The sequence below is a fragment of the Aphelocoma coerulescens genome, chromosome 10, assembly GCF_041296385.1.
Source record: "Aphelocoma coerulescens isolate FSJ_1873_10779 chromosome 10, UR_Acoe_1.0, whole genome shotgun sequence".
Classification (NCBI taxonomy): domain Eukaryota; kingdom Metazoa; phylum Chordata; class Aves; order Passeriformes; family Corvidae; genus Aphelocoma; species Aphelocoma coerulescens.
The window spans coordinates 14,308,018-14,333,403 of record NC_091024.1 but is presented as its reverse complement, the minus strand read 5'-3'; the positions used below and the strand labels follow the sequence as shown (position 1 = coordinate 14,333,403).

The 25,386-nt window shown below is 40.0% G+C and overlaps 1 protein-coding gene across 7 annotated transcripts; it reads left to right on the top strand.

Moving 5' to 3' along the window:
- The first annotated feature begins 1,185 nt into the window (after positions 1–1,185).
- On the top strand, positions 1,186–24,724 carry SLTM (SAFB like transcription modulator). Of its 7 annotated transcripts, none has more exons than XM_069025812.1 (21): positions 1,186–1,407; positions 2,084–2,171; positions 8,744–8,817; positions 9,110–9,292; positions 9,725–9,772; positions 10,753–10,780; positions 12,131–12,599; positions 13,160–13,209; positions 15,386–15,504; positions 17,066–17,215; positions 17,304–17,413; positions 17,501–17,580; positions 17,987–18,078; positions 18,302–18,465; positions 19,539–19,713; positions 20,302–20,426; positions 20,953–21,123; positions 21,978–22,292; positions 22,695–22,845; positions 23,566–23,723; positions 24,073–24,724. In XM_069025812.1, exons 1-21 carry the CDS (start codon positions 1,216–1,218, stop codon positions 24,179–24,181), a joined length of 3,051 nt encoding a protein of 1,016 aa, XP_068881913.1. In that variant the 5' UTR covers positions 1,186–1,215; the 3' UTR covers positions 24,182–24,724. The 7 variants fall into 7 exon arrangements, with proteins under 7 accessions (XP_068881913.1, XP_068881910.1, XP_068881912.1 ...); XM_069025809.1 differs by having other exon boundaries at positions 1,187–1,407; positions 8,744–8,808; positions 17,501–17,661; XM_069025811.1 differs by having other exon boundaries at positions 1,187–1,407; positions 12,185–12,599; positions 17,501–17,661.
- Positions 24,725–25,386: the final 662 nt, after the last annotated feature.

Here is a 25,386-nt window from a genome sequence, read left to right as displayed (position 1 = left end):
CATAGATTTTACCTTTTGCTAACTGATAACTCCTTATCAAAGCATTACTTCAGGTAATTTTGAAATGCACTTCCAAGCTCACTTTGAAAAGAAAAAAAGAGAATGGTGTAATAAACCTTTCAGGATTCAGAACTTAATTTGCACGAAAGGTTGTTTAACAAAGACTTGTTAAAAAAACATTAATTTTTTCATTTTTATCTATATGTAATTTCTGAGTGAAGAAACAGAACACGAGGACTGTTGTGACTTCAATTAATTTACAGGCACTTAAATTTACAGATTCTGCCTCATTTGAAGATTTAGTACAAGCTGTAATATCCATTATTGACAAAATAATTTCAAGCGTTCCTTATAGAAAATGAATGAAATGGAACTAAAAAGTAACGTCTTCCATTACCTGGTACAAATACAGCCTAATAAATCATCAGAAGAGGTCCTTTGGTAACAATTAAAAACATTAATATTGTACTTCTGGAATACTTCCAATTAAAAACTGTTACACAAACAGATCAACTGTTCATTTCCTAAACTCTGACAACCCAGTGACCAGAGCACGCAAGAATCACAGTAGTAGGTAGGTCGGAAAAGACGTCTGAGATCGAGTCCAACCTATGGACGAAAACCATGATGCCAACTAGAACATGGCATCAAGTGCCACCTCCAGTTTTTCCTTAAAAACCTTCAGGGACAGTGACTTCACCACCTCCCTGGGCAGTCTGTTCCAGCGTCTAACCACGGTTTTTGTGAAAAAATTCTTCTTAATGTCAGACCTAAACCTCCCCTACTGCAGCTTGAGGCCACGTCCTCTCGTCCCGGCGCTGTTCCCTGGGAGAAGAGACCGACCCCCACCTGGCTACACCCTCCTGTCAGGGAGTTGTGGCGAGTGATAAGGTCACCCCTGAGCCTCTTCTCCAGGCTGAGCCCCCAGCTCCCTCAGCTGCTCCGCACAGGACAGCCGCCCCAGACCCCTCCCCAGCTCCGCCGCCTTTCCCAGCACTCGGGATCTCGCCCGCGCTCCAGCGGTGCCGGGGCACGGCGGAACCCGCTCCCCTCACGCGCAGGGCGGGCCCCAGGCGGGGCAGGCCGCAGGCGGGGCGGGCGCTCCAGGCCAGGTGCGCCACTCCGCGCCTGCGCAGAGCCGCGCGCCGGCCGCGCTCCATCCGGGCACCGCGCTCATTGTGCGCGCGGCCGCCGCGCTCGCCCGCCCGCTCTAAAATGGCCGCCGCCGCCTCCACTCCCGCCGCCGCTGCTGCGGGGGCTCCCGCGGCTCCCGCCGTGCCCGCGGCGCCGCCCACCGAGAGCAAGAGGATCAGCGACCTGCGCGTCATCGACCTCAAGTCGGAGCTGAAGCGGCGCAACCTGGACATCACCGGCGTGAAGACGGTACTCATCGCCCGGCTCAAGCAGGTGAGCGGCGGGCGCAGGCCCGGCCCACCCTGGTGGCCGCCGCTGCCGCCCGGCTCCGGAGGCAGGGCGCTGGCGGCCCTGCCGCTGTCCCGGTGTGGGGGGGCGGGGTCTGTCCCCGCCGTGCCTCCAGTGCCCGGGCGAGGGTCCGCCCCACCGAGTCCCCGGCGCTGTATGGCCCCTTTGGGCCGGGCTGGGCGCGGTGTCCCGGCTGGCGGAGCTCCCCGCCCCGGCTGGCGGAGCTCGCCCCGCGGCCTTGAGGCCCGCCCGCCGCCCTGGGCGCCGGAGCTCGTCGGGCGAGCCCCGGGGCAGGTTGTTGCTGAGGGCTGTCTGTGCTTCCCGCTGTCCTGTTTTTGAGCTGCCCTTAATGCCATTATGGACGTCGTTGTGGCCTTCTAGTGTTACGTTTCCAAAGAGAAATGTGTGGATCCTTGATAAGCTGTACTTCCAAAGTGTCATTTAAACAGCTGAAACTCTCAGTCATTATTATTAGTGTCCTCTTGCTCTTCTCCCGCTCTTAAGTGAAAGGTTTAACCCAAAGCGTTTTATAAAATATTTTTGAGATGCCGAAAGAACTGTTTGGCTTACACACTTCTACTGAAGTCAAACTGCCTAGCTTTCCACTGAAAGCCATTAAAAATTGTTTGGGTTGTTTTTTTTTTTTTTTTGTCTCATTTAGGCTATTGAAGAGGAAGGAGGTGATCCAGATAATATTGAAATAAATGTTTCAGCTGACACACCCACCAAGAAACCAACTAAAGGCAAAGGTTAGGATCTGTTGATATATTTTATATTCTTATGCAGTTTTTTTTTTCCATATATCACGTTAAAGAAGGACTGTAGGACTGTGGTCTGTAGTTTGGGGGCAGTTGTGACTTTACTTTTCATAACTTCTGTCATATAAGACATCCTTTGCCTTGCATGTCTGTTTTCAGTCTCCGTATATAGACAGTATATGGGAGTGCTGGAGCAATACATGTAGAGAGAGCTACAGATAGGTGGAAAATGACTGGGTTAAGAGATGTGCGTTATGAGGTAGGGGCTGTACTGCTCACAGCTCCTGGAGACCTGAGCTGTGTGTGCTGAGGTGCTGTAGATGAGCTGTGAGGGGTTTGGAGTGTGCTGTGCTCAGAGATGCTGAATGTGGGGTGGTGCAGGTGCAGGGTGGGAGCAGGAGGTGCTGTGGGGTGTCTGCCGTGTCCAGAAGGATCTGTGTAACAGCAGAGGTTCTTCAGCTGTGAGCAGGTGCTGGACCCTGCTGGTGATGAGGGCACAGCAATATGTGGTAGGGGGTCACTCTCTGAAGGGGACTGTGTTGTGTGGGTGTATTAGCATGCTCTCTACTGAAGACAGGGTTTATAAACATGAATCTTCTGAATAGGTGCTGAAGCCTCACCGTGGAATGTCTAATTAAGAGATTTTAGTTTTTCTATTGTGAGACATTAATATTTAGATTTTGTGCTGATCTGTTTGGCAGTGATTCTTTTTCAGATTTTTCACCTCCGTTTTCTTTTGCCTGAGAATTTAAATACTGTTTTGTGAGTTTGGAGTCTGGGGGATTTTTGTTTGGGATTGTGTTTTCAGTTTTTCTGGGAGCATCCATGATCTATTAGTACTGGGAAAGGACCTGTCTGCTTTATGCACCGTGTTCTTCATTGAACATACACACTAAGAATGTTCACACATGTGCTACAGGGGCGTGTTTTGGACATGAGCAGTCTTATACCACTGTCACTTGTCATGGGCTGGGATTTGTGGTGAAAGTGATTATTCAATCAGTCTGGTGCTGTGAATGGTGAAATTAGTAAGAAAATCTGTCTGCTTAGAAAGTATGAGTAGCTTCTCCGTACTTTTCGCACATTAGAGAAGTGAAAGGAAATAAACTTTCAAATGTGGTTTCATTTTTTTTCTGTCACATTACTTTATTCCCTGCTTTAGAAAGGTAACTGATGATTAAGATAATTACATGGCAGCTAAATAAGGAAACTCTTCCACAATTTTCCATGTGGAGCTCTAAATGGCACCATGTTCTGCTTTGACAAACACTTCTCTTATCTCCTGTTTTTTATCCTCCTAGTCTCCAAACTAATATCATGATATGCATAATGTTCTTGAACTGGTTTCTTGGGTAGTTCAGAGGTAGTTTGCCAACCAGTACTGCTGCTGCCTGAGGCAGGGCTTCAGTAGCTCTTCCCTGCCACCTCTCCTGTGCACCAAATCGTCATGCATACATATGACATGTGCGTTCTTGGTAAGCCACAAAGGAAAACACAGCGTTTGTGAAGTTCTTATCAGCTCACTTTGCAAGCTCAGGAGTTTTTCCTCATTACTTTTTAGATTACAAAAGTCTTATGAGCAAATTTTGTGTCAAAAGTATGGGAAGTTCATGGTGGAACATGAAGAATTCTCTGGTTAGTCTAGGGGAAATATTTTTTTATTCTATTGGTTTATTTCTAACTGTATGAAATATATTTTTTGTTTTTTAACTATTCACTGGGAGACGTTTTTCCTCCTTGCTGATTTTGCTGACTGATCCAGGCCTTTGCTAATGCTTGTTTCCACACACCCCACCCCCCCAACTTCAGACTAATACTGATGGGTCTTTAATTTTACCGCTGTCCAGCAGTAAAATAATTAATGACATTGCCAGTTTTATAGTATTTTCCCTCTGCTATTATTGCTGTACAAGGGAGTATTAGATATTAATTTACAAAAAAAACCCATCTTCAGGAAAGGGCAGGGCGTGGAAGTGATGATTAAACCTCCTCATAGCAGCCAGAGAGGAAGGCCAGTGGGAGGGAAGAAAGGAGGCTGTCATTGCAAAAAGTCACAAAGTGTGTCAGGTGGCCAGGTCCAGGGTTTAGATCTGAAAGTCTTCTGTAACCAGTTTTGCTGGAGCTCTTAGGGTCTGTGGAAAAAGCGTGATGTCTGATTGCCTAGCACTGTCTCTTCTGAAAACCTGGTCTGGAATATTGATACAGGCCAAATTAGAGTGGGAATGGGGTGTGTGTGAGGGGAGGGAATGATACATTTGTCTTTCCTTGGTTTTTTTTGTGTGTATGCTTACAAAAAGGGAGAAGAATGCTAACAAGATTGAGTGGGGCTTCATTTCATACAACTTAAAAAATGCTTTCAGAAGGATTCTGTAATCAAACAAGAATCCTTGATCAATCCTCATGCAAAGTTAGTAAAAATTTAACACTTTTTCCAGGTGTTACTTTAATTAAATAATTAGGATAAAGAACTGCAGAGCAGCTAATCAGGAGAGTTATACAGGTAAGATCAGTTGGTTTTGCCAATTAAAGTTTGAAAGGAAAAAATGCCAAGTGCTCCTTTTTTAAGTGCCTCAGCTGTGCCTCTCCACTGTAGCATTTAGTAGCTATGGATGAATTTCTTGTTTTGTAAAAAGATGACAGTTTTTAGAAAAAACTTATCTTTTCAAGACTAACCGTTCTGCTGCCTAGTCTGGTATCTAGAGGAAGTTACCTTACTACTAGTATGAAATACTTTTCAAATGTTTCTGATTTGAATGCTCCTTTGAAGGATCTGCCGTCAAAAATGTTGTTGAATATTAAAATTGGTGATTGAAAGTTACTTTCCTGATGAGTTTTGGATGAAGGACAAATTTTAGGCTGATAATTTTTAACCTTGCAGAATTCATGTGAGCAAAGACGTTTATTTGCTGCTCTACACATTTCTGAGGTCAGTTAGCTACCCCGTTAGTTTATGTCTTAAGTAACAATCTAGTTGGCAACTGAATTTCCAGTTTGACATTACTGTTTCTTGGATCAAAAGCTGGCAACTGACAGTGGCTGGCTTGTACTGTTGCCCAGATAATTTTGACTTCTTTATTAAAACCATTCAGTTACTTAAATATAAGAACAAAACAAAGTAAACTAAGTTGTACACTTGGTTTTCACAGACCTTTCTTTCTAAAAACAATGACTAAGAACTGTATCTTGTAGACACAGTAGAAGACTTAAATATTCTTGTGCCTCATGATACCATTTCAGAATACAGAAATAGAGAAGGATCATTTACTTTTCTTAATATTGGGGCAAAGGAGACATTTCAAATTGCACTAACTCTTAATGCTATAGTTTATTCCATTGTAAAGATTTATCTCCTGTTTATGTCCTATCCTGTGTTTTTGATGAATCTTTAGCATTAGGTGTGACAGAACCCTGTTGAGAGTTTCAGCAGGAATACCAGAAGAAATACAAACTCTTAATTCTTCAAAAATTTTCTGATGAGTGTGTCACTCTGCTCCTGCCTGACATGCAAATGTCTAGTTCGAGAGTTGTCCGGAATACAGTCTTCTATAATTCTGTAAACACTCAGGTAGCCTGAATTTCTCACGTGGAGGACCATGAATAGGTAGGATAACCTTATGCTACTGTAAGGCTTAAATGAAATGAAAGCTAGACTGCATAATGTTAAACCAACATTTTAAAGATGTTCTAATTCTTCTGCTTACTTATAAGGAGAATATTTGTTCTCTGTGTAATAGTCTGTTGCAATTTTATGGTGTGTAGCAATTGCTGTTGCCAGCAAAGGGATTGAGCATGGCTTGTAAAGGAGTGCCATCATTCCAAGGTAAATGAGTGTTTGTGTTGTTAGGCACCCAGATCTGTGGTGAATGCTGCATACACACTGACATTTTCAACAGACACTGCTTGGATAAACCTGTACCGAAATTGTATCAGGTGTTGACAACTTGTGTGACTTGAGACCATCTATGCCTGTTATCTGCAGAAGGTCCAGCTGTTCTGGCTGTTTGTTAATTTACCCTTCAATCACATCAACACTGGTCTTGAATAAGTTCGGAAAAACAGTTATTTTTTGCAAGATATTTGTTGCAATCTGATTTTAGTTATGTGAATTTAAGAGCTAGGTTTGCCTTTCAGTAGCCCACGGTGGATGAGAGTCAGTCAGACAAATGCTGAATTTTTGTGGATGCTGGCTTTTTGGCAAGTTACTGTACCAACATCTGAAAACCATCTGTATCAGAACCTTGAAGTGCCACTTTTGAGCAATGATACTCTAACCAGAGCAAAACAACCTGAAACACAGAACTTGAGAGGGAGAGCAAACTTATACCACTTTTTGGCTTGAAGCTGAAAAGTGAAGGTCTTGTTATGCCTGGGAATACCTCTGGTACTCAGAGCAAATGGGATTTGCTACAAAGACAGCAGACATAGTAAAGAAGGGCTAATGAAGTCATTACTCAATATAGTAGCAAATAAAAGATACAACTCGCTTCATTACTGAATGCTGTAACTTGCTCTTGATGAAGACTAGTCAATAAAATACAGTTCTCTAGCTGCTATTGCATAATGGTGGGGCTAACTTGAGGTAGCTTTGTCATTGGTTTGGTTTTCTCTTCTATTCCCTATAAAGCCTCGGTTCTAGTTCACCTGCTGTATTTCCTCAGGCAAAATGAATGATTAAATAGCTTTCATGATGGTCTATGCTAGATAGTTGCTAAATGTGTTGAGCATCTACTGTGTGTGCTTGCCTGTCTCTGTGTATGCTTAGCTGGATATAGGATGCAGGAAAAACTTGGTCTTTCAGGTTTAACAAACAAACTGGAATGTGTAAAACAGAAAGCAGTTGATTGTAGAAATCCTTGTTGTTTCTCACTGCTTTTTATTTATGTTGAAGATACTTGGAATCTGGAGATTCTGTCATAGAATGCTAAAATGCTAACACAAAATTTGAGTTAGTCTTGGTTTCAGGCATCAGCTGTGATGTACATCAGAAACTGTTCTTTCCAATGTAAGTCCTCTTCCTGAGAAGAGCTGGCTTCCCTTAGTATGCCTGTGCAGCTGGCTTTTTGCACCAAAATCTCTCAAACCTATTGCATTACAAGTATAAAATGAGACACTTTGTGTGTTTTGGGGTTGGTTTGTTTTAAGTGAAGTAAAATCACTGATGCTGACTTTAGATCTGGAAGTTTGAATCTCATGTTTTCAGTCACAGAAATAGTTTCTGCCATGTGCCTTTACCTGGAGATCAGTGTGTGCCTGTACTGAAAACAACAATGTACTTTTTCTAGGAGTATGGTCAGAGTGCTGCCTTTCAGGGAAATGAGTAAAACCAACTGGAATCCAAGAAAACCCAAACCAAGTGTCTCTTCTTGCCCTGTAGTTGAGTACTTTCCAGCTTTGAAATGCAATTTAAGAACTGTATATGAAAGACCATGGAAATTAATGGCTGAAAAAATTGAGTAGTTCAGCTAGCAGGGATGTCCATACTGTGTCAAACTTTGGCTTATGGTTTTCTTTTCTATTCCTTTGGAATAATTATAGAATTGATTTAGCCATTCATTAGAGGATGAGGGGAGGAGGGAAGATTCGATGCCAAAAAATGAAGCATTAAGTGCTAATTATGACTGCCATCTCATTTGCATTTGAATTGACACAGAGTTTCAGCAGAAGATTCGGTAAAGCTGCTTCCTAACAGAACTGCTTTTGTACCTTGTGCTACTGAAAACTGTTGCATAGACTAATCTTTGATAGACTGAATCAAAGAGAATGTTCTTCAAAGGGTGTGTTTGTGTAGAGATGTTTCTATCTAGTGTTCTTAGGTCTTGTTTTTCAGAAGATTAAGGAAATGCAGTGGGTTCCAAAGGGAACTGTGTCTAGTTGTCATCCCCGCAGAGACATCTCTAATAGAGAAGAGTGTGCCTGTGCTGGAAGAACAGAATTCCTCAATGAAACAAGCCCTTAGTACAGTAAAGCATATGTAGAAAGCAGAAGGGCTTCACCTACTCAATTCTTCTGCCTCACTTCATCCTCTAGCGATGAAAAGTACTGAAAAAAGTGGCTTGGAGAGGCTTGTAATTGCCATGCTGCAGCTAAATAAAGCCCTGAGCCCTTCCATCATCTTTGGAACTTGACTGTAGTTTTCAGCAGGAGGTTGGGTGGACTAGGTGATCTTTAGAGGTTTGTTCTAACCTAATTTCTCAGTGATGTTACTTATTCTATAAAGCAAGACCTTTTCAAAGTCATAATGACTAGTTAACTTCAGTAATTCTAGAAATGTTTAGTTTCTAGTTCAATATTCTCCTGAATTCCATTGTCACTCAAAAGGATTGGTATTAAAATCTCTAACTTGGATGTAACCACTTGTTTATTCAACAGCACTGATTGTTCATCTTCACTCAGCTGATACTTTATCGCCTTAAAAATTACTCAGTTTTTGGAGGGTTATACTGTAGTGAACCATCTAGCTAAACTTGAACATGTAGAGTAATAAACTAAGGCCAAACACATAATCAGTGTTAAAAGTGTGCTCTACATAGCAGGTCTAGTCACAGCATATCCCATGATTTCAGGTAAAAAGCAGGAAGCTGATGAATTGACTGGTGATGCTTCAGTAGAAGAGGATTCCTTTGTCAAGGTAATAAAAGTATGTAAAAACTTTTCCCATTTTGTATTTAAGGTCAATGTTTGACTTCAGTTAATGAAAAAATTTCCATTTTCTTTGTGGTAATTTATGTGGAAATTTGGAGCATTGTTTTTACTGTATTCACAGTGTGATGCCTAAGGGTGTGAAGCGGGGGGATTTTTAAAACATACTCTGAGTTTTATTATGTGTGTGAGACACTGATCCAGCAGTGAAACACTGATTCTAGCAGTGATTTTTTCAGAATAAAGCTAATACTTCCCGTTATACCAAATATTTGTGTTCACACCAAAAGGAAGGTGAACTGGAGACTCAAGATGCAAGTGATCAAGATGGAAATGATGAATTGAAGGACTTCAAAGAATCTGTTGACGATGAGAACTTGAATTCTAAAGAACTACCATCTGCAGAAAGGAAAAGATACCGTGACCTGGAGCCAGCAGAGACAACAGATGTGGAGAAGGATTCCGAAAGTCAGGTACTTGGCTATATTTTACATGAATTTTTATCAGCAAAATGTACATTTTTCCTAGTGTTTGTTACTAGGAAGTCAGAACTAGTTTTTCAGTTTGTCTTGCTTATCTCTAAAATATAGGGGTTTTTTTACCTTTTACTCTACTTTACTCTTTTCTTTCTATTTGCCTTGATTTATATTTGAATAGTCCTGAAACAAATGTGGCACTGATTGATAAAATTCTACCAGAGTCCATACAGAGTTAGTTCCTAAGTGGTCCTTTTCCCTTGTACTAGTAGTGTTTAGTGTTCAGATTATTTACATCAGGAGAACTGCTCGTTGATGTTCACATGGTGTATCCACTTAAATGTTTTATGAGTTAACTGAATCTCTTGACTTTCTGAATGTTTGAGTGTCTTATAGTTTGCTAATCAAGTCCCTTTTCTATTTCTGTAGGAAAATGCACGTCCAGACATAGAAGATTACACTTTTCCAGCTGTCCATGTGAGTTCTAATTCCATTCTGTTAAGCTGATTTTCATGTATGTTTAGTTGGAAAAGATCACTTTAGATTGGTTTTTCTGTTCCAGTGTGCGTGTTAGTCAGGTGATGTATGACAATAAACAGTATGGGAAGCTTTCATTCAAATATTTAATACTACAGATAATTGTGATACCAAGTGAGTTGACCTATTTAAAGACATAATTCCTGTCTACAGTTTGGGAGTGTTCAGTGCATAGACTTCACAAAGACTGTTTCACACTCAGAGGGCTATGCCAGATGCTGTTGTACTATATACAGCCTGTACAGGAGTTCAGAACTTCTGTTTAATGTAGAAGTTTGCCCTTAGAGAATGTCCGGAGTGTGGAACTGGGCATGGCTGTTTAGAGTTGCTTTTCGGTGTTTTGGTGGTATCCGGTATCTCTAAGTTCAGAAATTCATTCTGAGTTACATGGAACTGATGTCTGAAAAGTGATGAGTCATACAGCATCTCTTGCTCAGTAAAATTAATGAGAAAGAAGTAAATACCTATTGAAATCAGAGTTTAATTTTTAAGTACTTACTGGAGAGAGGCGACCTAGTTTCTGACTTCTCTCTTGAGCTTTTAAAGCTAATGACGGACTGCTTCCATTTCTTGAAAGCAGCAGTCAGCAGTGTGACATCTGTTCTGAAGGCTTTAGCAAGACGTGGAATAGTTTAGAAATGTCCCATTGAGTTAAGGGTGAGACAGTATCTGCATGTCCCAACCAACTGCAACCTGCAAGCGTTGCAGATAAATACCTAGTTGTTTCATAAAGAAGTTTCATAAAATTTTTTAGTGATTTGACAAGGGAGATGCACAGGTTTGGTTCCTGGATAATCTTTGGAAACAGTTTTCATTTCAGTATTTGCCTTCATACAGTAGAAATTCTGTGAAAAATACGAACTGTTCTGCTTAAAGTTTCAAAATAGGAGACATTTAGTGTTGACTTCCTTGTCTTGCAGGATGGTGAAGATGAAGAAAATGACAAAGGTATGTCTAAAGTTTAATAGAGTTCAGAGGTCTTACTCTGGTAGAGCAGGCAACTTTATCTTGTAACATTCAATCTCTACTAATACTAGGCTTATCTCCAGCACTAAGTATCAGTTGTCTCCTCATTGAGTTCAGCACCTGGAATCACTGCAGTCAGTTTATTTCACTCCTAAGAGTTACTTTACTCTTAAGAGTTGATTACAGTACTTATCAGTTACTGTGGTGGATGTATGATACAGTTGTAATACTATGATTCTTAATAAAAACCCATAGTATTCAAGGACTCTGATTTTAATATACGGTAAGTCTTGATGCCAAAGCTTCCAACTTGCACTGCAGTAACTGATGTTTAGTTGAGTGAAATGCTACACTCTCACACTGAAGTTGAGCACCCCACAAATGTATGGACCATCATATGCCTGGCTTACTGTCACTTAGAAATACCAGTTGTACACAGGATGGTAAAACAAGTGTTTGAAAACCTGTGGAGTGGCTACCATTTTTTAAGCTGTGCTCATTAGTGAAACTGTAGAAGGAATCTAATGCATTTGGGCAAACAGACTTCCTGGACAGAAGTCTTAAGGATTCTACATTTTGTGGACTCGAAAGGACATGGAACACCATCAATTTACACAAGATGGAATAAACACATTACTGAAGCTACAGGATAAAGCTACAGACTCCGTGTTTACGAGGGACCCTATGGCGGAAGTGTCTCATCTACGCAAATCCAAGAATACGGTTGGAGATGTCTCTGTGGGACTGAGATGGGAAATCTTTCCAATGGATGAAGACTGAGGACCCTTTGTCTACGAACTCTGGATTAAGGCTCACCCATCCATGTTCTGCAGCAGCCTTGTACAAGTCACTTGACTGCCAAGCAACTGCTTGGAAAGGAAAGGAACAGAGAACACCCACGTGGAAGACTGGCTGGAATTCTCCAAGACTGTAATTCTTTCGGATTGCGAAATGTTGGAAGTTCTGGAACCAGGAAGATTCAGACAGATTAAATCAAACTGTGAACGTCCAAAGCAACTATTTTCTTCTGGAATGCTAAATCCTAAACTGGAAAATGGATACTTCTTATGAAGAACGGGTATCTCCAGGATGGAACCATATTCTCCCTCCTAATGTTTTGGTATTTGTCTCTAGAAAATGTGTTTTGCCATGAAGAATAAGTGATCCTGGGTAAAGGATTTATATTTGTGTTAATACACCTTGTGTTTTTTTCTAACCTTCCATCAGTGCTAATAACTGGCTTTGTATTTTCTAGGTCCTATTCTAGCTTATGCATATGAAATTGTTTAAACTTCTTGTTTTGCCATATTTATTCCTGTTAAATCCTCTTAGATAAAGCAGGTTCTGGTGATGGTACACAAGAAGTATCTAAACCTCTTCCCTCAGAAGAAAGCCTAGCTGAGGCTGCTCACACGGCTCATGAAGAGATGGAAGCTAACACCTCTGTGAAAGAAGCTGAGGATGATAACATATCGGTTACAATCCAGGCCGAAGATGCCATCACTCTGGATTTTGATGGTGATGACCTCCTAGAAACAGGTAAAAATGTGAAAATTACAGATTCTGAAGCAAGTAAGCCAAAGGATGTGCAGGATACCATTTCACAGAGCCTGGAGAAGGAAAGCAAGGACTATGAGATGACTGAGAACCATAAAGATGGTAAGAAGGAAGACTGCGTGAAGGGTGATCCCGTCAAGAAGGAAGCCAGAGAAGGTTCAAAGAAAGCAGAATCTGGAGACAAAGAAAAGGATACTTTGAAGAAAGGTCCCTCGTCTACTGGGGCCTCTGGTCAAGCAAAGAGGTTTGTTTTTCTATGTCAGTTCTTTACGATACTGAGTACCAGCATTCAATAAGATCACTCTGCATTAAGGGGGTAGCAGCAAGAATCTTATAATTAGTATCCTATGCTCCTGCCTATAGGTTTTTTGACCGCCATAAGTTACTTTTTAAAATTCAAGATCTTCGTATAGACACTATGTCCTACTGATTGCATTGTCGAATTGTCAGCATTTATTTATTTTTTTCAAATTGACGATTTTTTTAAATGTCCTTGTGATGATGGTAATGAACAGCTATCAGTTCTAAGAACACAAAGTGAAGTCAAGTCCCCGTCCTGAAATCTGGAGAAGATTGCCATATATCCACTGAATAGAGTTGTCAGAAAATCTAGATCTTCAGGCATCTTGGGGAAAATCAGTGCAAGAATCCATAAGGGAATCATTTGTTCAAATATACAGTCTGGCCCTTTTTCATTTTTATTTTTTGAAATGTTAACTTGTCTGTTAGTGTTAGTAGTATAAAATGCAACACCAAATTCTGTAGTTTCAACTTTCTTCTGATTTTTTTAATTTGCTTCTCTAGCTCTACTAAGGAATCTAAAGAAAGCAAGACCACATCAAAGGATGATAAAGGTAACTATTACAAATTAGTTCAAGACAATACAACCCTAAATGCTTTCCTGATGGAGAAATTGCTTGCGATGTGATAAAATGGCTTATATGATTGAACTCGGCCATCTGTAGTAAATTATGCTAGAGGTACAGTAATCATTTGCTATATGTATGTGTCCATATATTTTGTTTCTCCTTATGCCAGGTTTGTCATAAGATCAAAAATACTTACTATAAAGGCTTGATGAAGATATGTTCTCCTGTTTCAAAAATACTTTTGGGAGCCAATTCCATTTAACATTTCCCAAGTCTTTGTTTTGATGAGAAGCTATAATTTTCAGATAGGCCTGCTGTAATTTACAGCAAAACAAGCAAAAGATAATTGCAAGTACTTAAATGTAATGCCAAGGATTTTTTTGTCTTGTTTGTAATTCTAGCTCATTTTTAAATAAACAGAACTCTCAACCAAGTATTATAGCGAGATGCCAGCTTGCAAAATTGCACTTGTGGTTCCTCAATGTATTAAATTTGAACCTATTTTTCTGCCTTGGCATTTCCATCTGGTTCCATAAAACCCTGTATTGTGATTACAAGTTTGAAGAGTGGCGCTCAAGAGCACATTAATGTCACCGGTTATACTGATGCTTCATGGTTGAACAAATGCATTTGTGTGAGCTCATGTGTTTCTTTATTTTACCTACTCCCTTTCTGCCAAAAACCTTTGTCACAGAATCTCTGGCATAACACTAATGGATGAATGAAACTTTACCTGATAACTCAATTTGAGAGGAAATTTTTGTGGCAGACATAATTGGGTCTTCTGTAGATGTGTCTTTTCATTACAGTTACAGCACATCTGCTTTCAGTTTCATTGTAAGCATGTTATCTTCATTTATGTAGTGTATGTGATAACTGTAACCGTTGTAAGGCTTTCTCTAATATACACAGCCAAAGCCAGGACAGTGGCTGTTTAATGATATTTACTGATTTTTCTAAGTGTATCACAGAACCATAGAGTGTTATGGGTTGGAATGGACTTTAAAGATCATCTTGTTCCAATGTCCTGCTGTGGGCAGGGACACCTTCCACTATTCCAGGTTGCTCTGAGCCCCATCCAGCCTGGCCTTGGACACTTCCAGGGATGGGGCAGCCACAGCTTCTCTGGGCAGCCTGTGCCAGGGCCCACAGAGAGGAATTTCTTCCTTATATGTCTAATCTAATATCAAGATAACCCTAGTATGACCATAACTGAAATTTGTTGCCTTTTTCTGTTGGTTAATCTTGATGCATTGAAGAAACAAAGCTATCCTTTTTTTCTCAAGATGGTTAAATTACCTTTTAAAACTGCACATCACCAGATTTTCCATCTGTTAAGCCAGAGATCCAGTTCTGGTCTTGCCTGTAGGACTGGCTACACTTTAACATATTCTAAAGCAGCTCATACGTTTAGCAGCAAACAACAACAAGCTGAACTACCTAACTGAAGACTAAAAGATACTGGGAGTGAGATTACATGAATCTCTTGAGTTGTTATTGCTGTGTTGTTGCAAAAATACCTAATACATGGGGTGGGGGGAGTATTTAAGGCACATAATGTTTTTCCAGCTTTTATTTAGTATTTTCCTTAGTATGTGGGAAATAATTTTTCTAGGTTGTATCCAGTTCTATATCCAGTAGCATTATTAAAAATCTGCTCTGGATGAAGCGGATACTTCAAGAAGTTGTGGAAATTGACTGCATGATTCTGGAGGCTGGGATTATCTAAGTCTTCTGTATTTGCCTTGCTGCTGTCTCTGGTACCTTGAGCAGTGTACAGACATCATGACAGAGAACAAATACTGTATGCAAAAAACAATTTCTTGGATGGAAGCTAATGATAAAAGCCAGATATTGAAGCTAAATGTACATACCCAAATGAGGGGTAAAGCATGCCTTTAATAAAGATTTGTATTATTTTTCTGTCTTTGTCCTTTGGGTGCAAGTTAGATAAGCTGTTGGTCTCAATACACGGTTAAATGAATGAAATCTTATGGCATATATATTTTTTTTCTATAGAAGTCTTTTCAAGAAAGGTAACCAGATAAACAGTTACTTAGAGGTAACATGCTATGTTTCTCTTTTCAGCAACACTTCAGTTAAATATTGGTGGTACCTTTGTCTCCTTAATTTTTTGGCTGTTTTGTAAAACTTGTTTCAGGAAGCGCGAGCAGTGTTAGTGGTAGCAGTGGAAGTTCAACTAGAAACCTGTGGGTTAGCGGACTGTCTTCCAACACAAAAGCTGCTGACTTGAAAAATCTCTTTGGCAAATATGGAAAGGTATTTCATGGGGTGTGATACCATGTGTGTGGGTGTGTGTCTATTCCCCCATCTCTATTCAGTTACACAAATTGAGTAATACTTGATTTAAATAAAGGTTTTAGAGGAAATGTCTGGCCAGTGCAATCTAGAACCCCATACTTGCAGCAGTAAGAGTGTATGCTTACAGGAAGAACCCTATGTTCATTTTATAAGAAGTTTTTCTTCCTGTGGAGGTAAGATAAGTATAAAAGAAATTTCACAAATACTTGAATATTCTGGTCAGGACTGGCTTTTAAAGTAATGATGGCTATGTTCCTTTGTAGCAACTGCGTTTAACCATGAGTGCGAGATAAAGTACTAAATGATAAAATCGTAATATAAACAGTCTTTATGGAACATCCTGCTTTGGGAGACTGTTTTTAAAATGTGTTCTGAAGGCTTATGAATAGGAAGAATAGGTAAAAAGATGTGACATTTAATGTATGATCCTTTAGGGACTCTTTCAATGACTTAAAGATTTTCTTTTTTACGGGCTGCTTAAATTAAGTCTGTTTTCCCACTTTTGGTTAATTTAAACATACAAATGCCATAGAACAATGCGGAAATCTTAAAAGCTAAGCAGTCTTCTAAACCCAGGGTTGTTGTCATTTTCCCAAAGGAGTTGCTGATAACCATGTGAATTTGTAGTGTTTGTGTAAGCCTGTGCAGGTAATGGCAGTATTGTATCTTGGGAACTAGTTAGCACCTGAGCACTGTGAATATCAAGTATGTGTATTGATTATTGCATATCTGATTTTTCTAATGAATTTATTAGGCGATTTTATTTAATGCATTCACAAGTGTGGACACCTGAGAGTATATTTTGTTGAAACTTTGGCTGTTTTCTCTGTAAAACTGGTTGGTAGTTATATTTACGTGGCTTCCCAGTTTTAAAATTGATTGGGAAATACTTAATGACTGTACCATGACAGTCTGCTAGAAAGATAAAATTGTTGCCTTTAGAGCCTGACTATGGCAAAAAGACTGGCTTCAGTGGCCATAGAAATTCTAGCAAGGTGGGAGAACACAAAGCTTAATACCTTCTCAAGAAGCAGATGTCAGAGCTGAATGCTAAAATGGCTTAACTGACACACTTGCTAGATGACTTTGAAGAATCCTCCCTTCATAAGTTACTACATAATACTGCTTATATGTTCCTGCCATTAATTGGCAGCTGCTGACTTTCTGTGGGGGTTCATCTGTCAGAGATGAACCATCAAATTCAGGTCAGTGGTATTTCTGTGAATGAATTTTGAAAATAACTGAAGAGAAGCATTTAGATAATGGGCATGAGGAGGTGACTGGTCAAAGCAGGATGCAAGCATTAATATGCCTTGATGTGCAAGTTGGGATAAAGTTCTCAAAGCTTTTGATAGCTTGGGAGTGTCAGTCAGTCTTTCTAATGGGGCGGGAGTTATGTTGCTGTTGGGGTGAATTTGTTTAGTTTTCTTATATACTAGGGTACAAATCTTACTGGAATACCATAGCTTCCTTAGTAGAAATGTCTCTCTCAGAACCTAAATTCTTCCTGTTTGCATAGGTACTTGGTGCAAAGGTGGTCACAAATGCACGAAGCCCAGGGGCAAAATGCTATGGCATAGTAACAATGTCCTCTAGCACAGAAGTGGCCAGATGTATTGCACACCTGCACAGAACAGAGCTGCACGGACAGCAAATCTCTGTGGAGAAAGTAGGTTTCATAACATGAAGACTTTTCCCAAAATAGACCATCTTTAACAAGAATCTGTATTAACCTATTTGCTTTTGAAAAAAAATAGGTGAAAGGTGATCCCTCCAAAAAAGAATTGAAGAAGGAAAGTGATGAGAAATCTAGTTCGGGTAGGAGCATAGGAGATAAGAAGACTGCATCAAGTGACAAAGCCAGCAAGTAAGAAATTTCACATCTTCTGAAATTGTGAAAATCCTCTAAGTTGAATTTTCCTCATTGGATTTATGTGTTCTTTTTCCTAATAAGAACTCCATCAACCAAAAAAGAAGAAAAGAAATCAGAGAAATCTGAAAAAAAAGAAAGTAAAGAAGCCAAGAAAACAGAAGGTAAAGATGAGAAGAGTGATAATGGAACAAGTGGCCCTAATCAAGAATCCACTAAAAAAACTGAAGAAAAGAAAAGAATAAGTATGCCATATAGCCATATTTCCTCCTGTTCAATCTGTGTGTCTGACTTGTCTTGGGGGCATGTTCTTGCTCTTACTGGAAACCAGACAATTAAACACCTGTTCTTTTTTTAGACTCCAGTAACACATTTACTACTTCCATACTTTATACTAATACTTAATTACAGGCATGTGCTGGTATGCTTCTCCTACCAATACCAGTTCACTTCAGAGATTTAGAAATTTCACTAAGGAAAATTTATAATAGGCAAATAGAGATAGTTATGTGTGTGTGTGTTTTTAAACCTCCTTTTATTTTTTTTTTTTTTGTTTCCCCCCTTCACTAGGTGGTAAAAGCCCAGGTCAAGTTGTAGTTTTAGACCAAACAAAAGGAGACCAAGGCCACACTAGGACAGTTAGAAGGGGAAGGTTTGATAAAGTAAGTATCTATAGATTTGATGCAATCCTTACCTTATTTGATCCTACCTTGCAGTTGATATTTGCACTGAAGAGTCAATAAACTATCACAAACTGTTAAGCTTAGATAGAAGCTTTGTATGCTTTGGGATTGCTAAGTCGTTAATGATACTTGAACGTAACATCCAGAAATCTCCCTAAATGAATGAGACTTCTGAAATAACCATTGTAATCTCTATCTATAGCCACAGATATTGAGGAACAAAGAGCGTATTATTCAAGATAAAGTGAAATTCAGGGAATACAGGGGTAGAAAGGATATCTTGCCTTTTGAAAAGATGAAGGAACAGAGATTGCGAGAACACATGGTTCGATTGGAAAGAATACGACGAGCTGTTGAACTGCGAAGGTAGTAATTCAACTTCTTGCTAAAGGCTATTTTATACATTAATTGATCAGCTACTATATTTAGAAATCTAATCAGAATGCATTCTGTCAAGCCTCCTAACCAGATGTTAAAGTCTGGTACTTTACCTGACAGTATCTTTATGTGAATTAACAGACTCCAAAATTCTTGTGTTATCTTTTAATAGCTATACATGTACACACACAGCTTAGAGTTTGTTTCAGTGGGGGGTGTATCTCATAAGTGTTACTGCATGCCAGTTTTCTTTTTGAAAAGGTGAGAGGTAGACTAGGAGACAGGGCCCAAAGTAGTGTTTAGGGTTGGTTTGTTTGCTTTTCAACATAATGTTGTGTATCTAAATGACAACTCAAGCATAATACAATCTTGACCCTTTAAATAGAAGGACCAAATGGCTGGACTGTTCTGTTCTGCTGTTTTCGTATGGCTAAAAGCTTGCAAAGAGCAGTTAAATGAGCTGTGTTGTCAGCTGGGTTTCCCTAAACAAAGGAAAATGAATCCTAAACAAAGGAATTCCCAGCAAACATAAACCTTAAAGGAGAAAATGCCTTTTGCATCTCCTCTAGGCTGTACTATGGGAGGTAGAAAGATGAAAGAAAAATGAAGCTGTTCATGAGTCTACTCATGTGCAACTCAGAGTGGTTATGATTGGCTGTCTTACTTTTTGGACAGAAAACCACAAGTAAATTTTTTGTTAGCTTGAAGAGGACAAGAGCTAAAATAGCATTTATTTTTTAGATCCAATCATATTCTTGGCTACTGAATACTGTTGTTACTGTGTGCCACATGACAAATGAGAAATCCACATTAAGAATAAAATACATCAAGAAATTATTCTTGAAATAACTTTTCCTATCAGTTATCTGCTGATGGTTCTGTAGATAAGCTAAAACCATTTCGGCTACTTGGGGCTAAAAGGAGTAGACTTCTGGCGCAAGGACTTCTGTGAAAAGCTTACTCTGAAATAGTTTTTTAATGTCTCTGCCTAAGGTGATGTTAGCTTTGGATGGCAAAATTTTTTAGATGAATTTCTGCTACCTCTTTTTTTTTTTCTTCAGGCGAAGAGAAATTGCCGAGCGAGAGCGCCGCGAGCGAGAACGGATACGAATAATGCACGAGAGAGAAGAGTGCCTGCAGAGGGAAAGGGAACGACTTGAAATTGAGAGGCAAAAGCTGGAGAGGGAGAGGATGGAACGGGAGCGTTTGGAGAGAGAGCGTGTTCGGATTGAACAGGTGGGCACTTGGGCTCTGGACTCTGGAGGAGCTTTTTGGGGGATGGCAGAGTTTGCACTTGTGGGGAATTTTGCTCTTCACCCTTCCACCCAGCCCTTTTTCTTTCATAGAAAACCAGCCACGCATTACATAATCCACAATGTACAACAACAGCAATCTTTATCTTGTTTGCTTGGGAGTAACTTGATGTAAAATGCTTGCTACTGTAGGAGCTATACAAATCAGTCTCTAAACTTGAAGCACAATAGATCATTTTGCCTATACCACTCCTCATAATTGTACTAGATTTTTCCTATAGAATACCACTGCAAATTTCAAGAAGTGTTTCTGGGCAATAAATACAGTAGTAATACAAGAAATTACCTGGACACATTTCTATGTAACAGCCAATAGCATCTCCAGATCTGTTGTCTACTTTTTTAGAGAAGTAATTCCCTGTGCTCTTTAGTCTTGGATGCTACCCAAGGATGAATTTTATCAGATAACCTTTAGCAGAAAAATGTCAAGGGATAGGTCTGTATCCTTGCTAACTGTTCTTTGGGTATCTCTAGTAAAGACCTGTTCTGCTTGTGGTGTCTTTCATGGCAGGAACGCCGAAAAGAAGCGGAGCGAATTGCACGGGAGAGGGAGGAACTTCGGCGGCAGCAGCAGCAGCTCCGGTATGAACAGGAGAAGAGGAATTCTTTGAAACGTCCACGGGATGTAGATCACAGGTAATTCTCAAACTGGTTTTTTTTTTTTTTTCAGTGCATAATAAAAAGAAACAGCTACAAGCCTTGTATCAGACTTGAAAATGCATTTGTACCTGAAGCAGGTCTTCACAGAAGAACTGGATTTCTGGTATTTGTTTGGTTTAACATTAGTTTATTACAAACATGAAACACTCCTTATCTGTAGGAGGGAGCTTTGAAATTAGAGAAGCATGCCATGAATTAATTCATATTGTGTGAAAAAAACACAATTCAGAGCATTTGCTGAGAAAAGCTGTTCTGCCTTAATGGTTGAAGCTTCTAGCTTCTACTTTAAGAGTTCATATTTCTGCTAAATGGATGGTTAGTTTTGTGTGTTTTCTTAAATGGTTTTGTCCACTACTCTTAAGGAGTCTACCTTTGTCAGTGGCTTTCCAAAGGTCAAATGAGCATCTTCTGAAATAGACAACTGACTCTCAACAGTTTTCTGTGTATTAGGCCTTGATTTGGCTTCATATGACTGATGAGGGTTCCTTTGTTTTGGCTAAAGGAGAGATGATCCTTACTGGAGTGAGAGTAAGAAGATGGCTCTTGATACAGATGCACGTTTTGGCCATGGCTCAGATTACAGCCGCCAGCAGAACAGGTTCAATGACTTTGATCACAGAGAACGAGGCCGATATCCAGAAGGTTCTTCTGTTCCATCATCTTCTTTTGATAGGTAAGTTTAGATAATGGAGCAGGTATTTGTCTGCCAGTATCTCTGTGGATTTTACTCTTAACTGTTCAAAACTGAACGTGGTGCTAAAGGCTTTATACAGTTCTGATGTAATAGAATTGGAGTACTGTCCTGACATTTCCTCAGGACTGGCCACTTTTATCATGCAATCTAATTGCTTTTCTCTGAGGGCTTTAAATTAGCTACCTGGTGGCCTTTTTTGTGAGACATTTCAAAAGGATTTTTGCAATTATTCCTTCCTCTTTCACATCTAGTCATAAGTTCTCATGGATTTCCTGTGTCCAACTTAGTAACTTGCCTCCTTAAGAAGCAAGGCTAAAAGCAACTGATTGAAGGAGAGTTAAAAGCATTCCTCACAATCCATTAACTGTGCAGTAAATGCTGGTTCCAGATGCAACTTCATGGTTCCATTAAACATCTCCAGTAACCACTTATAAAGCTAAGATCACATAATTGTAGCTTCTGGACTTCTACTTTTAGGTTTCAGTGAACTAGAATTGTAAATACAATTCTGACTTGAGAAATCTAGCATTCCCTCTGTTTTGCCCATACTGGGCAAAATGGCAGCCCCATAATTGCTTAAATTACACTGGCCAAAATAGGAACAAATAAGCGCATAAAGAAATGTTTAACTGGCTGTTAGAACTCAAGCTCAAAATTACAATTGTAGAAATAAATACAATTTGGGAAGGATCTTTGATTTCTATTCCACGTATATAGTAACAAACAAGTAATACAAAGATGATATTTTATATACTCATGCTTGTGCTTACATGTGCAGAGAAAGGTGAAAATGGGAAACGAGCAAATGACTCTTTCCTACTTTAACAACTTAGGCGAGATCGTTTTGTAAATCAAGGCGAGGCAAAAAAGACCCGCCCAACAGCAAGAAGAGAAGAGCCTGGGTTTGAGAGATATCCCAAGAGTTTCAGTGAGTCCAGAAGAAATGAACCACCACAGCCAAGAAGTGAACTCCGGGACACGGACAGACGGGAAGTGCGAGGAGACAGAGATGAAAGGAGAACAGTGATAATTCATGACAGACCAGAAATTCCACACGGCCGACATCCCAGAGAAACTGGTTCCAACCCACCTAGGCAAACAAATTGGAAGAGTGAGGGAAGCATAAGCACAGACAAACGGGATGGCAGGTAAATTTGCTGACTAACCTGTGAAAGTACTGATTCTTGTAGAATTTATCCATAGTAGCAATCCCTCAAGAATTAGTGTGTTAAGAGAGAATAGACCCTCCCCTCCTAAAGAATGGCAACATGACTTTTCAAAAGCATTAGAAGACATCTGTAGGTTATCAAATACTAAATTGCATCCAGTTCCTAGATGGGATTTAACACAGAGTTAAGGAGGCTTTTGTGTAGAATGCAGATGTAAATGAGTAACATGTGAGCTGTAATTATTTAAAGAGCCACACATCTAAAAGAATGTTTCTAAGAAGTCAGATGCAGGTTGCTAGGAACCACAGGAATCTCTGCTGTCTACATGTGCTATGACTTGGTACCAATTCAACTATACTGAAACCAAAATTTTGATGAAAGCAATTTTTACAGAGGCGAGAGGCCGGATCGCTCGGGAAGGGAAGTGTCCGGCCACGTGAGGGGAGCACCTCCCGGGAGCCGCAGCAGCGCCTCCAGCTATGGAGGCAGGGAAGGAGAACGGGGCGTGATGGGAGAGAGAGGTGGAGGACAAGTGAGTCACCTTCTTGTGTTTGTGAGCATGAAGGAGAGGCTGGAAAATGCAGACTCATGCTGGAAAAATGACCATACAGCATCATCAAAATGATTCACAAGCATTCTGGCTGTTTTCAAGTCAGTTTTCTTTATGTTTAAGGTTCTTTTTTTAATAACCCAAGAAACTGCAGAAAAATTACCCTATTCTCCTTGTCTGGCATCTTTATGATAGATCAGAAAAATACCTGAGAGAGTAGTCAATTAAGCTTTTGAGAATTTGTCATCACCTTTTCAGGGTCTTAACCATACACTGCCTGCTACTTTCAGTGCAGTTTGTAATTTGTGATACTGAGAGAAAATCCTTTTGCAAGACTTTTCTTTAAAGACTACAGACTAACTTACTCCTGCTAGTAAATCCTGAAGCATTTAAAAAGTATTAATGTTCTTCTTACTGAGTTTTATGCCAGTGATCATGAGATCAGGGCAGAATCGGGAGTAAAGTATGAGTTCATGGAACTTCCTCCATACCCACACACTTGCTGTTGCAACAAGTTTCTGTTACCTAGAATTAACAGGAATATTGTAAACATGTGTGAGCAGCCTATGGACTGAAATCTTAAAAGGTGCTGGAGTTAGGTTTATTTTATCAGCTTAAGCTTACTTTTCTTGAAAAGTTTGTTTGCTGTAGATAGAACAGCCTTTTCTTTCTGAGAATGACCGACTGTCGCTTTCTCACCAGCACTATAACGAGGACAGACACGTTGTAGAACGCCACAGTCGTGAAACTGGACCAAGGAAAGAATGGCATGGACCTAGTTCTCAAGGAAGTGGCTATCATGACACAAGGAGAATGGGAGATGGCCGTGGAGGAGGGGGCATGATGGCTCCACATACAAGGTACAGAAACCACTCCTTCCTCTCCTCCCTACTGAGCCCCGGCAAGCTTTGGTGTCCTTAGGAAGTGCAGCAGTGTCAGTAGCAGCAGGGTGATTCCCTGTCGTTGCTACACACTCAGCCCCACCTGCCCTGCCAGCACAGGGCTCCCCAGGGGTATTGCTGCTGGCAGCGTGGTCCAGCAGCACAGGAGTCAGGGACTTCTTGCAAAGTCTCTTCCTGCATGTTTTAAAGTCTCTTTTGAGACTTACAGTTTAACAGTTGAGTGATAAGAGAGGTAAGAACATTATTACCTGTGCACCAGGAGTTTAGATATGTATCGTAACACTTTTTTTAAAACTTCTGTTTCCAGTAACTCTTCACCCATTAATAGAGTTGTACAGATCACAGGCAATTCCATGCAGAGGGGAAGTGGCTCAGGATTTAAGCCATTTAAAGGTGGACCTCCACGAAGATTCTAAGATCTACAGCTGCTTGGTTTCAAGATAACTTATTGAAATCTCTTGTAAACTTTCTCTGATTAAGAACAGGAAATCTTATCTGGAAATCCTGGTTAAATTTTTTTAATTTAACATGATTATTTTCCTCTCAATTTTGGAGGCATTTTAATAGTTACGTTGTAATTTTGGATAGTTTTTGTGTATCTTTGATAAGCATTTTCCCTGAGGCACTAGAGCTGTGTAAAAAGAAATTGGAACCAAAATATTTGTTAATCCTGTATAAAAGAATAGGTTGCAGCTGTGTGCTAGTAGTTTGATTTACCAACATTAGCTCTGTGGTGTCATGCTTTAAAGTTAGCTACTTCTCACAACATCCACAGTAACCTCCATTTTGAAGGTTGTCCAGGCTATTATCTCTGCTTTCTAATTTGTAGAGAAATAAGATTTGTTCTTTCATTACTGGGTATTATGTAACCTATTTTTGCAGAAGGTACTGTTACATTGAGTGCATTTATGTGTATTCTTGCAAATGTATTCTTTTGAAATAAACCTTCATATTCTGTATAGCTTCTAGTAAGTCTTTAAAGCAGTATTTGGGGCAGGAAGGCAGAATTAAACAGATACGTTGGTATAGCAAATCAAAACATGAGTGCCATTAGGTTCTAACTAAAACTCCTTTGTCTCCTTCACTGTTACTGAATTGAAAACTTAAAAGCACATTTGCTCACAGAAGAAAGATTAGAACTAAAAAACAGAACACTCAAGCAAGGCCCAAAGAAATAATTTTAGTTTGCTCTTTGTGTTCAGCAAAACTCTGTGGAACTCTGAAACAGCTGGGTTTTTACACCAGACTACCACACACTCTGCTTACACGGCTTGGGGACTCCTTCAGCTGCTGACTAATGTGGCCTTGAGCAAAAGGGCTGCATCTTGTTAAGCCTTTTGGTTTGGGTCAGTAAGGGTCTGTGTTAAACCTTTCTGCACCTGGCTGGAATAGAAATGCCAGGCAGCCATGCCAGGACTCATTTATCACCCAGCCAGGGTCACTGCTATTCAGCAAGGGAGAAGAGCAAATAAATCCCATTTGGAAAAGCTGGGTGGTGGATGGTTACCCAAATGAATAGGAGACTCCTACCAGAAGAGCTTAGGAAGTAGTCCTTGAATAAGAGCTGGAAGTGCTTACTGGTAGATTGCCTGTGACAAAAGGATTCAAGTTACATTTTTTA

Excerpts from the sequence above, each read along its gene's own strand:
- SLTM (XM_069025808.1), top strand. The coding sequence starts at position 1,216 with ATGGCCGCCGCCGCCTCCACTCCCGCCGCCGCTGCTGCGGGGGCTCCC. Across the intron at positions 18,079-18,301 it reads GAAGGGGAAGGTTTGATAAA|CCACAGATATTGAGGAACAA; the intron begins GTAAGTATCTAT and ends CTCTATCTATAG. Across the intron at positions 22,293-22,694 it reads ACAGACAAACGGGATGGCAG|CAATTTTTACAGAGGCGAGA; the intron begins GTAAATTTGCTG and ends TTTTGATGAAAG.